We start from the raw sequence: 12,815 nt of genomic DNA on the forward strand, positions 1-12,815 counted from the left end.
TTCTGTTTCTGGTGGTACCCAAAGCTTGCATCTGAATGACTGCTAATAATATGATCTGAGCATGCTTAACAGAGAGAAGGAGAAATGTGCTGATAAAGAAGTTAATGTCATGGAGGGAGTACTGAGCTCAAAGGGGATTTGTAGAACTACAAAAAGGAGCTAAGCATATTTTAGGAGCTTGCAGTGAGAAAAGTCAAATAAACTACGTTGCTCATGCCAGTATTCACAAGTCTTTTGTCCTACAATTAAATTTCCTTTTGCCTAATAAGCAGCACCAATATACAAGGCAGAGAAATATTTTGTGTTTACTCAGTCCACAGATGTTTAAGTGCTCAGATATTAGAAGCTACCTGTTTCTCTTGTGCATTTTTTGCTTGGATAATAAATATATTTCTTTACCTCTTTTCAGGATTTTCATCAAAATTCTGAGACTTCAACCAAAGGTAATTGAACATGCACTCAAGTTATTTTTAAAATGCTTTTTTTTTTTGGTAAGGGATAAGCATCTGGTTTAGTAGTTAAGATGCCACTTAAGGTGGCCAAATCCCACCCACATGAGTACCTGAGTTCAAATCTTGGTTGGCTATGTTCACAATTCCAGCTTTCCACTAATGTGCGTCTTGCAAAGCAGTAGATGAGAATCAAGCATTGGGGTCTCTCTCAAGTATGTTAGAGACCCCAATTGTGTTCCTAACACCTTCTATTTTTGCTTTTCTTTTCATTTCTCTTCCCTCTCTTTTTTTTTCATTCCCAGCCATCTCTCTGCCTTGCAAATAAATGAGATAAATAATTTCACCACACATAATAGATAGCAGCACATATAATTTTAAAAATATTTCATTCAAATATCAACTACTGTGGTCACGAACATGCACACATTTTGGTGGGAGAAATGCTTTACTAAAACTTTTTGATGCTAGAAGTGAATAAATAGTATGCAGGGAAATAAATGCTGCCATTCAAATTATGAAGGTTTTTTTTTTACTGACAATATCAAAACATTTGAAAAATTTAAAAGAATACTTCAAATGTCTATGGAAGCATTGCAAGACACTGCAACATTTTGCTATTTACTTAATTATATTATATATGAAAAATGACAAATATGTTGCTGACATCATTCCATTGCACATTTGAATTTAAAAGCCTGAGCTCATATTACAAGGAAGTCTGTGTTCTTGAATAATTAGTGCTCACAAACACTCAGAGTAAATATATAATTATAGGTCACAGGCAGACATTGCCCCTGTGGAAAAAAGTGGGTGTGTGGCTATATGGTACAAAACAGAACCCAACTTTCGGATTCAGGCACAACTGGTTTGGATTGCATCTCTGCTACTCTTGAAATGTGGTTCTAAGATACTCCTCAATTTTTGAAAAATATATAAAGGATATGTCAATATAAAATGTGCAAGGATTGTTCAGGGTTTGTCTCATGCAGGTACATGGCAGGTGGCGTAGAAGAGTGAGTATCTGCATGGAAACTGACTCATAGACACTCAGCTAACATTCTGATGTTCAGAGACGATGCTGGCAAGCATATGATGACGCCACACATTTAATAATCTCAATAAAATGTTCTAGCCTCTCACATCTCGTTCCCACTACTCAAACCTTGAGTTATATTTAAGTCCTCCACCTCATGTTACAATGATAATGAGATGGCAGAAGATAAAGGGGAAAATACCTCTTTTGGTACAAACTTCCCTGTTCTCATTATTCATAAAACTCTGGAACAGCCTAGAAGGAGGAAGGAATGGACATCCCTCCAATGCCAACACGGAATATTAGTGTTACACATGGACTGGATGAGCTGGAGGAATATCTGTGAAGAACTGGCTCTCTTTTTCCAACAGTAATTTGGAACGGGGTCCGCTCTTCTTCACGGTCCTCAGAAAATGAAAAAAAAAAAAAAAAAAGGAGGTGCCAGAAAACTGAAAACATTCAGGAACGTGTCCAAAGCTTACGTTCTAATCAGTATGTTTTCATTGCATATTCAGGCTGAATATCCTTTGTTCAACATGTTTGGGAACAGAAGTGCTTCAAATTTGGGAATGTGGAGAATTTGGAAGTTCATTCTCATTTCATATAGCTTAAAAGCACTTTACATCTTATTCTCAGTGTATTTACATAGTGAAAGCTTTTTACTCTGCCCGAAAGCCACAAAGGGCGTGATGGACCTCCCCACCCCAGGGCCAACACCTTGAGTAGATTCTGGTGGGCGAAGGCCAATGGAAGCCTAACCCAGCTGTGGCTGTGGAAGCCCCGGGACACGCTCAGCTGTTTTCACTACGAACCAATTGCGGAGGTTTACTCTGGCACTGTTTAAAGCTGAAGCTGTGTCTGTACTGGGGGATGTGGACGCCGACTGAGTGGCTGCGCTTGCTCGCTCTCGTGAGTGAAGGTGGCTGTCCCCTCTGCTCGCTTTTCTTTGGACTAGGTGAACGCTGTGAGTAAAAACTGTCAGAGCTCGGACTTTTATAGCGCCAGGACCTCACGGAGCACTCCTTTACATGAGGTTAGAAGTGGAATTTTCCATATGTAATATATTGGCATTCAGCGTTTTTCTTACTTTGGAAAATTCCAAGTAGTGAGTTAGGGGTGTTCAACTTAAATGGGGTCACTGCTATAATTCATTATTAGAGTAGAATGAGGTGTGATATTTTACCAGGATACGCAGGTTGTTGAGTCAATAGTATGTTTTAATGAATTAATGTTACTTGAAATGTATTCTCCATTCAGAGTTCTGAAAGTAAAGCAAAATGCAATAAGCACTCCTTTCTATACACACTTTAAAAAGAAGAAAATTGTAAGCAAGAATTTGCTTTTCTGTATAAAACGTAGAGTTTAAGGGGGAGCCAGTGATTGGCTCTGTCACTGCCTGTGATGCAAGCATCCCATAGGAGTGATAGTGGGAGCCCCAGCTGCTTCATTGGGAACCCAGCTCCCCGCTAATGCACTGAGAAGGCAGCAAAGATGGAGCGAGAGCTTGTGTCCCTGCCACACACATGGGAGGCATGGATGAAGTTCCAGGCTCCTGGAACAGGCCTGGCTGTTGCAGGTACTTAGGGGAGTGAACTAGCGGATGGAAGATCTCTCTCTTTTCCTCTCTATATAACTCTGTCTTTCAAACATGCTTTTAAGATCATTTGAGAATTTCACCAAATAAGAGACCCCCAAACATTTACAATTCTTTGAATTAGTGAGACGCACGATGAAACTTGATGAGTTACTTTTCATGTGTATTTAGTTGCTCAAGATTCAGAATTGTTGATGGGAAGTTTGTGCTGCATGCTTCCAAATCCCTCCAGTACCTTGGGGGACTGGAAAATGATGCATCTATAACTGTGTACTCCTCTGTCCCTTTGTTTAAAGGGGGCGTGTTGGGTGGCTTCTAGGACGCCAGGAGCCCTTTTTAAGGCTGCTTTGGGCTACTTTCCCTTCTGCCTCATTAGTCACCACGACTCCTAACAGATGATTTTAGTTAGGACAAATACAGGGAAAGAGCTCTATCAGGTGTTTCAGCAAACACATAGCTTACAAAATAGACCCATACCACGTGTTATCTTACCAATTTTGTGTGGACAAACGCATTACTAAGTAAACAATAGTATGTGAACAAATGTTGAGTTACAGGAGGACTAGGAGACGTGGGCTTTGGCAAGATTCTCCTTGATACAGCGAAGGCATCCAAACATATGAGCACAAATGCCTACGGTTGCTGAAGGAGAAGGTTGCCTCTGTACTGGTTCTCTTTTTTAAATAGCCTGAAAGAAAAAAGCCATTTTTGTTTCAGAAACGACTGCCTGGAAAGTACGTATGTTTGAATGGAGGACTGGGCTGAGGGACTCGATACAGCACGTGTCGGAATGTTGTCACAGCAGACCCCAAGCACATCATTCTTAATGAAGTGCTTGATCCCTCAATACCTCCTTTACCTGGTCATTTTTTATTCCCTTACGACAAGTCACTTTTAAGAACAATCAACATTCTGTTTAAATAAGTAATGGTAAAATTCAAGAAAGGCTTTGATTATGAAGAGCTTTAGTAAGCATCTTTCAAGCTTGTTTCAAATCCCAGGCATGTCCTGCTAACTTTCTTATATTGACACAGTGCATAACTAATTCTGAGTTAATGATAACATCAGCACATAATCAAATTTATTGTGATTATTATATAGTGATTTGTTTTGAAGTACTTTCAATCTATCTAGAAAGCAGGAGCTTTGTCTAAAATTAATTTGAATCAGAAATTAGACTTGAAAATGATTGGAGATTATAATTGATCAGAATATGAAATTAATAATGAAAACTTCTAACTTGTGATTAAAAGGCCTTGCTCCCCAAATCTCTTCAGCTGAAAAGATGAAAGTATATTGATAGCTGAACTACCAGCAACTAAACCAGGCTGTGTTCAGAAATACAAGTGATTAATTGTCTTCAGTTTGTAAAGGGTCCTTTTCAGTAAATGCTAGGTTTTATAAGAGATTTCAAAATTGTAATTGAAAGCTTATGATAAACATGACTTTTCACACATGACCTGACTTTAAGCCTCTTCCCAGCAGGATTGGTAGAAAAGGTGACAGCTGAATTATCCATGGCTCTCCATCAGCTGATTGATATGTATTGTAGCAGCTTTTATGCCAACTTCCAACCTATAGAAGCAGCTGTTAGCATTTCCCCTTCGATGCCCGAGCTCCATTCTCACCTGAGCTTCCGAGTATCTGCAGTGTACAACATTCCAGAGACCTGGGTGGACAGGTGAGTGGCTGTGATTCACAGCCTAGTGAATTGTTGCAGAGCTTTTAGTTAGAAGACAACTTATATATTGTTTTTATTTTCCAAAACAAATGTTTCATTACATTTTGGAAATCACTCAGCATACATTATTTTCTGATTCTTAAAACTACTTTTTACAAGTTCAGTTCTCTAACAGGCCTTGATTTTTCTCTCCTCACCCATTCTTGTGTGGGTGCTTGGCCTAGTGATTAACCATCATTTGGGGCACCTGCAATCCATTGACGATGTTCGAATCCCAGCTACCCTTAAGCTTCTCGCTGCTACACCCTTTGGGAGGCAGCAGTGACGACTGGTAGCTGGGTCCTTGGCCCGGCATGGGGAATCTGCAAGGGTTCTGGCTTCCAGCTTCAGCCTCCTCCCGCGTTGGCCGCTGCAGGAATGTAGGGTGTGAGCCACAAGCAGGAGGGCACTCTCTGGCTGTCAGTCACTTTCTCTGATTTTCATATTATCTCTGTTGTGTGTGTGTGTGTCTCCCTTCAAATTAAATGATAAATAAGATTTTTATCTACTGCCAATATATTATGAAAATGAAATGCTTATTCTGTATCATGGCAATCCTACAATTTTCATTATGTTTAAAATACTAACAAAAAGTACAGAGATCATATACATAAAGATGGAGACCATTTAAAAATAGGGGAAAAAAGTCACTCTACCAAGTATATAGATATTGCAGAGGTATGTATTCTGGTAAAGTATGAATTAGTCAAGAATTAAATGGGTCACAGCAAAAATGAATCATGATAATGCATAGGATATCACTAGATTTTAGAGTGACTCACTATACAGTGCTTCATTTAATAACAGAATAACACTAACAATATGTAATAGGTTTAAGTTACTTATGGATTATATCTGTAGGTATGCTAATTAAAGTCACTAAATTTGTTAAGGAAATAGCAATGTGTTTGTGGATTTATTATGTACATTGTATTTAGGATCTCAAAAGCAGAATGATACAATTTTGATGAAGATAATTTTTATTTAATGTATATCTTTCAAGAATAACTTGTAAAAAGTTAATTTAAATGGAAATTATAACACTATCTGCACACACATTTCTTTAGAATCCTTAGAATAATATTATTTTTCCTTTTAATTTTATGAAGAATTTTATAGAATTAGTGTATAATACATTGCTCCCCTGATGAATAATTTCCTTTAAAAGATTTATTTGAAAGGTAGAATTACAGAGAATTGGGGTGGGAGAGAAGGCATGTACACATCGGTTTAGTCCTCGGGGCCAGCAGTTCCTTCTGTATTTCCCACATGGTTGCAGGGTCCCACGCATCTGAGCCGTTCTCCACAGCTTTCCCAGTTGCATTAGCAGGGAACTGCATTAGAAGTAGAATAGGACTCGAGCAGGGCCTTTATAGCATGTCAGTACCACAGGCAGTGGCTTTACTCAGTATCCACAGGACTGGCTGTGTAAATGTTTCTTATAATTTTGTAACCAACATAATATGCCCTTTAATTTTCATTCACATAAGAAATTTATAGCCAAATATGTAAAGCTATAAGTAGGTATCGAACATGCATTGAAGTGTATGTGTTGATATATGGATAAGACTGCATATATGTGCAAATATGCAAATATACATGTATGTACAAATATAGAATGTTAGGATTTATGTTCATTATATATGTGATTTATTGAATTCTCATTTGCCTTTTTTACATAACATCTGTGTGCCTAGTGAAAATAGTTGAGGATATTTTTAACATGAGTATGATAAATGATACCTTTTGAAAAATGATACAAAATGATACCTTTCTGTAAAATTCCATATCATTGATGAATAAATGAGATCTTGGAGAGAAGAAGCAAAATTACCCCTAAGACTCATTAGAGCACTAAACTATAAGCCAGAGTTAAACAGAAAAAAAAACAACCTATTGAAATACTCCCTTCTTAAGGAATCCGTAGACCAGTCAGCCTTGTAACTTCTGTGAACAGAGGTTCCAGTAAGATGTCTTAACTGATGACATAGCACATGTTTGATATTTTCCTAGGAACTTGTCCAAATGTGTGTATAAGACAGATGACCCCAAAAGTTTGCAGGTTAGCCCAACAAATGTGGGTCAGCTCCCATTTTGAGATACAGCTTAGAAAGGTATGGATATTTGTTTAAGGCTTCATGAACTGTGCTCAAAATACTAAAATAAGGCTCAAAGGGATTTTGGAATTTATTTCCAACTCACTTGCGCAGTTACTTTTGACAACAGTTCCTTCCAGGCAGTGAGTCTCATGGCCTCAATTCCTTTCCACAGAGCTGTCTACATATGTCCCCATAAGGCAGTTAGCTGATCCCAGAGCGGATAATCAGACTGGAATCCTTGATTTAGGACACTTGGCAGACGTCTTAGAGGGGCAATAACACATCTCGGAAGAAGCATCAAGGAGAAGCTTAGGCCGATGGTGTCTACAGAAATGAGTACTGAAACACTGGGAGAAGTGGAGTGCAACAAAATGATCATTTTTGCCTAGCTTTGGTGAGAAACTCTGATTCAGTGACAATGAAGTAAGCAGATTAAGGGACAATTTGTATGTTAGGACTCTAAAAACCTTCCATCAAGGAAGATTTGAAACTGAATTATCATCTTCATGACTTTGCTTTCAAGGAAGACACCCCACCCAAGCTATCAAAAGCAAGTGAGAATGCATCCTACTGAGGATAGGCTGGCTAAATAGATTGTCTCCTAGATTCATCAGAGTGACTAAGAATTCACTCTGAATTAGCTTAACATTTTGATACAAGAAGCTAATTTCTTTATTCTCTTCTCAAAGGTGAGATAGTTATCTATGTACACATTGCATCATACTCGTTACATTATTACCTGTTACTAGTTATACACCAAATCTCTCACACTGCCCTTATAACTGCACATCTGTGTACCCTAGCGCCCATAGCATTCCTAGCATTTAATATATATGAAGTACATATTTGTGGAATTGTACAGACATTACTATTATAAATAACAATAGATCTGTGCTAAAGTATGCATCTATAAAAAAATTACAGCATGTTTAACCATGAGAAACTGCACACATGAGGAAGCTAAAATTCTATACCAAGTTAATCTGTAATGGAGGCACATAGGTTCCTTCTTTTGTAACCTTTGCTATGAAAATCATGCAACTTTGGTACATCAAAATGAGTGTATGTATGGTCTATATCTTCCATCTATATCACTAAAATCTTGCTCATAAATTTGGCTTATCATAATCACACCTTAAGGGTTGCATGAAAGGTAGGCATGACATCTGATGCACAGCTGGAATGATTAATTGAATCATGAATCATTTTTATCTTTATTAGAGGGAAGAAAGGCAAAGGGAAAGGTGACACAGACATGCCCTAAAGATGGGCTCTCAATGAAACAGTTTACTGTATCTTGACAATAGGATGCTGAACTCTCTACCATTGTCCATGCTCACAATGATGGCCATATGACTATGTATGAAGAACTACACTATAAAATGACATAGGGGAACTCAGTGAAGGGGGCAGGGAACTGGGCCTGGGATAAGGGAAATCCCAGGGCCTATGGAACTGTATCATAAAATGATAATAATAAAAAGTAAAATTTAAAAAAAATTCAAACACAAAGCAATTCTTTAATTTTTAAGTGCAGGTATACAGGTAAGCATCGGTTTATCATTTGGCTTGATTATGAAAAACAATAACCTATGTACAAACCTGGTTCCTTTAGTGTTCAGCTTGCTGAATCTGTATTGTTTATTTTTTTTTTTAGCTATAAAGCATTTTCTTTTTCCTGTTGGCTTACCTATGCTGGGAGGAAGCTGTGCCAAGTGAGAAACTTCAGAAATGTTCCAGCAAGAAAATTATTTTTTGTCTCTGTCAACTGGAATGAAATGTAAGTTTAATCTTTATTATGGCTGGAGCATCTATTTATGGTTAGAGTATCTTTGCCTTTTCTTCAGGAAACAATATGAATTTTAAAATACATGTATGGTCAATTGAATCAATTCAGTGTTCTGGTAAACATGCTCGTCCCAGTAGATATCTTACAACTACACAAATGAAAAGTCCATTTAAAAAATGAGGCAAATGTCCAGTTTATGAAATTGAATCAAAGGGGAAAAGAGAAATTGGGAAAAAGTGCTCTTAGGGGTACACTCTGAGACAGTGAAGGGGTGAGTCCAGATACAGCAGAGAAATGACCATTGCTTTATCTATTTTATAATAAGAAAAATAGTTTTTTTTTAATAGTTATCTTGGCCCATAACAAGTAAACAGAACTACCACGAGCTGTACTGAGTCCAGAGCTGATGCCTTCTGTGGCCTAGCTAGTGTTTCTTACAACATGTAACATTGTGGCCAGAATATTTTACTTCCTGTACATAGTGGTCACATTTTAAGCTAAAAACTAAACAGATGACTTGTACTTCATTCCATTCTCTTGCCAGCAGCCATTTCATCTCTTTGTTCTGCTTTGAGGCAAAAATAGAAGAATTGTCTATATTCATTTATTTTTCCTTTGCCTTAAACCCTATTCCAATCGTGCTTGCAACACATCTGCTCCACTGAAATTGCGCATCATAGCAAAGCAACATGCATGGCTGAATACAATGTCTGATTCTTGGTCTTTTTCATGACCCTCTGGAGCATTTGGCATTGGGAATTTCACCTTCCGCCTTTGTAGTGGACTTTTTGGTTTGCTCCTACCTCCCTGCCTTTTCCATCCCTGCCTTGTTGCTTATCTGAGGTTGATTAAAACCTGAGCCTCTGACTTTCTAAGGTCAATGTCCTCACTCCCTTAGTTATGTTATAGCAACATAATTCCAGATTGCACTTCCATGCCACAAACTCCTGAATTCCCATCAACAGCCTAGGCATCTATCATAAACTAAACAATGAACACATCTAAAACTAGATTTCTGATCTGCTTTCCTCACATATGGCCGCTCCAGATAACACATCTGGTTCTAGGTGTTCAGGTCAAAATCTGTACCCTCAATCTCCTTTCCTCCAAACCCAGGTATAGAAAGTCCTTCTGGCTCTTCCAAAGTATGTCCAGCTATTATTCCTCATCACTTCCAATCGTCTAAACTACTTTAATCTCTCTACTTGTAATGGTCTCACTACTTACCTTGCACATAATACATGCCTTTTTACACTGCAACCAAGCTACTGTCTTTAAAATATGAGTCAAGCCATGCCATTCTCCTGTTTTTAAATCCCTGAACTGGCTATCTGCCCTCTTTCATGAATATAAAAATCCAAATCCTTATAATCGTCTAGGGATTAATCTGATAATTTTACTTTGTATCAATCTTAATAGGAAAGTTTTAAATAACATGGCCTTATGAAGTCTCACATCTTTGTTATGAGAAAATGATTTTAGAAAGCTTTGCCATATTGTAGACAAAAAAATTAAGTTTTTGTGATCATTTTCAAATGGAATAACAAGGCAAACATGGTTAAAACTTGGGACTGTTTCTTTAGTAAGTGTTAGTAATCTGACTTGTTTAAGTATCCCCCCTTTTTTGTTTGAAAGTATATTCCTGTAATATTTTAAGTAGCCCTGCTAAAGCTGCCAAAAAATCCCAGAGAATGTGAGATTATTATGACTTTAACAATCTGTAACTCTTCAAAAGTGGATAAATAGCCATTTACAAAGTATGTGTATTTTAACTAAAAGAATTCAATTTCCATTAGTGAAAGTAAGAGATTGGCAGGAACTATCAACTGTAAATTATCTGATTTTTGCCATCCTGGAAGTGAGAAGTTCACTAATAAGTGAAGTTACACTTGGAAGGGCAAAATGTAATGACAAAAATAGAACATTTTCGAGTATGTGGGGAAAGATTATTGCTTCTACCCTAGCACACACATAAAGAGAAAGGCAGTTCTCAGTGAAGATGAGAACATGGAGGAAATACTGTGCACTCTACAAAATCAGCAGCATTTTATATTAAATTTTAGAGCTTGGCTTAAGCTGATGTGTGTTCAGATTAAATTTCGGACTATTCTGAATGTGAAAGAAAACACTTCTTAAATAATAGATGTGTAGCAATTTAATGATGTAAAACTTTCCATCTTTAAAAAATAGCAACTTTCTATTTCTCCTAGTAAGGATTACCTCCTATGTATCTACACTAGAAAGTTTTTTGTTATCTAAGTCTCAAATGCATGATGGAGAATACACATTATAACGTTATTAATTGAATAAATTGATACAATCCATCCCCAAACCACACATCATCTTATACCATTGTAGTTTCATTTTATCAATAAGGACAAAATAAGGCTTAGATGTTTACCCAAAGGCGAATAATGCATGAGTCGCTAGTGTGTATTTTTCTGAGGGTGGGGCAGGTGGAGAGCTTCTGCCTTCGGATTCACTTGCCAAATGCCAGCAATGCTGGGACTGAGGTAGAACACGCCCAAGAACTAGGAACTCAATCCAGGTCCACCGTGTTGGACCCAGTTCCTGGAGCCGTTACCACCACCTTTTAGGTGCTGCAGTAAGTAAGATGCTGAAGAAGAGCTAGGGCAAGGATTTGCACTCAGGTACTGTGATGTGAAACATAAGCACCTTACCCAGCATCTTAAACATGAAGACTAAAATTGGTCACAATACAACTATTAACTTTTTCAACATTGATACGTTCCAGCATAAAACTTGAACTTATCTGCTCGGCATACACACACACACACACCCCTCATAAATTGACATCTCACAGTTGTCAATAACATATCCTATATTGTACCTGTTTTGCCCACCTTGACTCTCTTTCTTTAGTATTTCTGGTCAATTCTATATTATAACCCACTGACTGTAATTGATCTTTACTTGAAAATATTTGCTTTTTTTGTTAAAATGACAGAGTGACAGTTGTTGGTCATAATAGCTGAACCATCATCTGGTGCATCCAAGACATATCACTGCCCCCTAGACTTCATCTTTAAATTCTTTGTCTTGTTCCATGTACTGAATCAGATATTAGTGATTTTGCTGTATTTTCTTCCTATTTAACAGTTCTCCTAAAAAGAAGAGGTTTGATATAATTTATGGGTACAGTTCCAAGAATATTCTTGGAACTTGCCTCCTTCCTTCCTTTTTAAGATTTTTTTTGTAATGAAATATTTTTAATTTACTTTAATTATAGCTTTAATATTCCAACAAAGAGTTCCACAAGCAGAAAGTAAAAATTTAACTGTTATGCAGGAATATATACAAGAATTATAAATATTATCTAAGTGCCAAGATGTGTATCTCACCCATACATTAAAATTTATTTGTACTTCACATTTGCCATTACATGTCAGAAAGCATGATATTTGTCTTTTTGTTTCTGTATTATTTCTTTAAGCATAATGGTCTCCAGTTGCATCCACTTTGTTGCAAAAGATAAGATTTCATTTTTTATGGCTGAGTAGTATTTCATGGTATCTTTAGCCATCAGTTGATGGATATCTGAGATAATGCCATATCCTAATCATTTTGGTTTGAGCTGCTGTAGATGTGGGGACGCAGATAACTCTTTCATATGATGATTTCATTTTTGGGGGTGTGTTCCCAGGCATGAATTGGCTGTTTCACATAGAAGATCTATTTTAAGTTTCTGAGCGTTCTCCGTACTGTGTCTGATGATTATAAAAGTTGGTCCTCTTGAGTCTGCCTTCCTGGCAAACTTTGTTCCAATTTCCCATGTCTCCATAGTATTCTCAACATCTAGTAAACACACTCTTATATCTGACTCTCAAAATAGATTTCCATCTCTTTGTCTTATAACACTCCTCTTGAGACTCCTTAAATAGAATTTGATCATTTCAGCGTAGCTGACTGACTCCAAAGGGAAAGAAAACCCTTGCCTCCTTGCCCACTATTCAGATTACAATTTCAACTTTGTTAGAAATCCCTTCTTTCAGCACAGGTTAGCAGTGTATACTCCCCTCCCTTATCATACCACCTGTAAATGAGTTATTACATTTTGCAACATATTATATTGATGGCTTCAATACCTGAATTAAAGTGTTTTCTCAT

General features: G+C 37.3%; 1 protein-coding gene across 2 annotated transcripts in view; it reads left to right on the forward strand.

Annotated features, from left to right (window-relative positions):
- The window catches only part of PIK3C2G (phosphatidylinositol-4-phosphate 3-kinase catalytic subunit type 2 gamma), a 241,159-nt gene that overhangs the window by 44,999 nt on the left and 183,345 nt on the right, over window positions 1–12,815 (forward strand). Inside the window, exons 9-11 of one of the 2 annotated variants that reach the window (XM_040968303.1) lie at window positions 410–443; window positions 4,565–4,760; window positions 8,556–8,678. In XM_040968303.1, coding sequence (XP_040824237.1) covers window positions 410–443; window positions 4,565–4,760; window positions 8,556–8,678 — 353 coding nt within the window. The remainder of the gene's footprint in view (window positions 1–409; window positions 444–4,564; window positions 4,761–8,555; window positions 8,679–12,815) is intronic. The other variant, XM_040968311.1, reaches the window with a different exon arrangement.

The sequence above is a fragment of the Ochotona curzoniae genome, unplaced genomic scaffold (assembly GCF_017591425.1).
Source record: "Ochotona curzoniae isolate NIBS_2020 unplaced genomic scaffold, NIBS_Ocur_1.0 contig_1482, whole genome shotgun sequence".
NCBI classification, from domain to species: Eukaryota; Metazoa; Chordata; class Mammalia; order Lagomorpha; family Ochotonidae; genus Ochotona; species Ochotona curzoniae.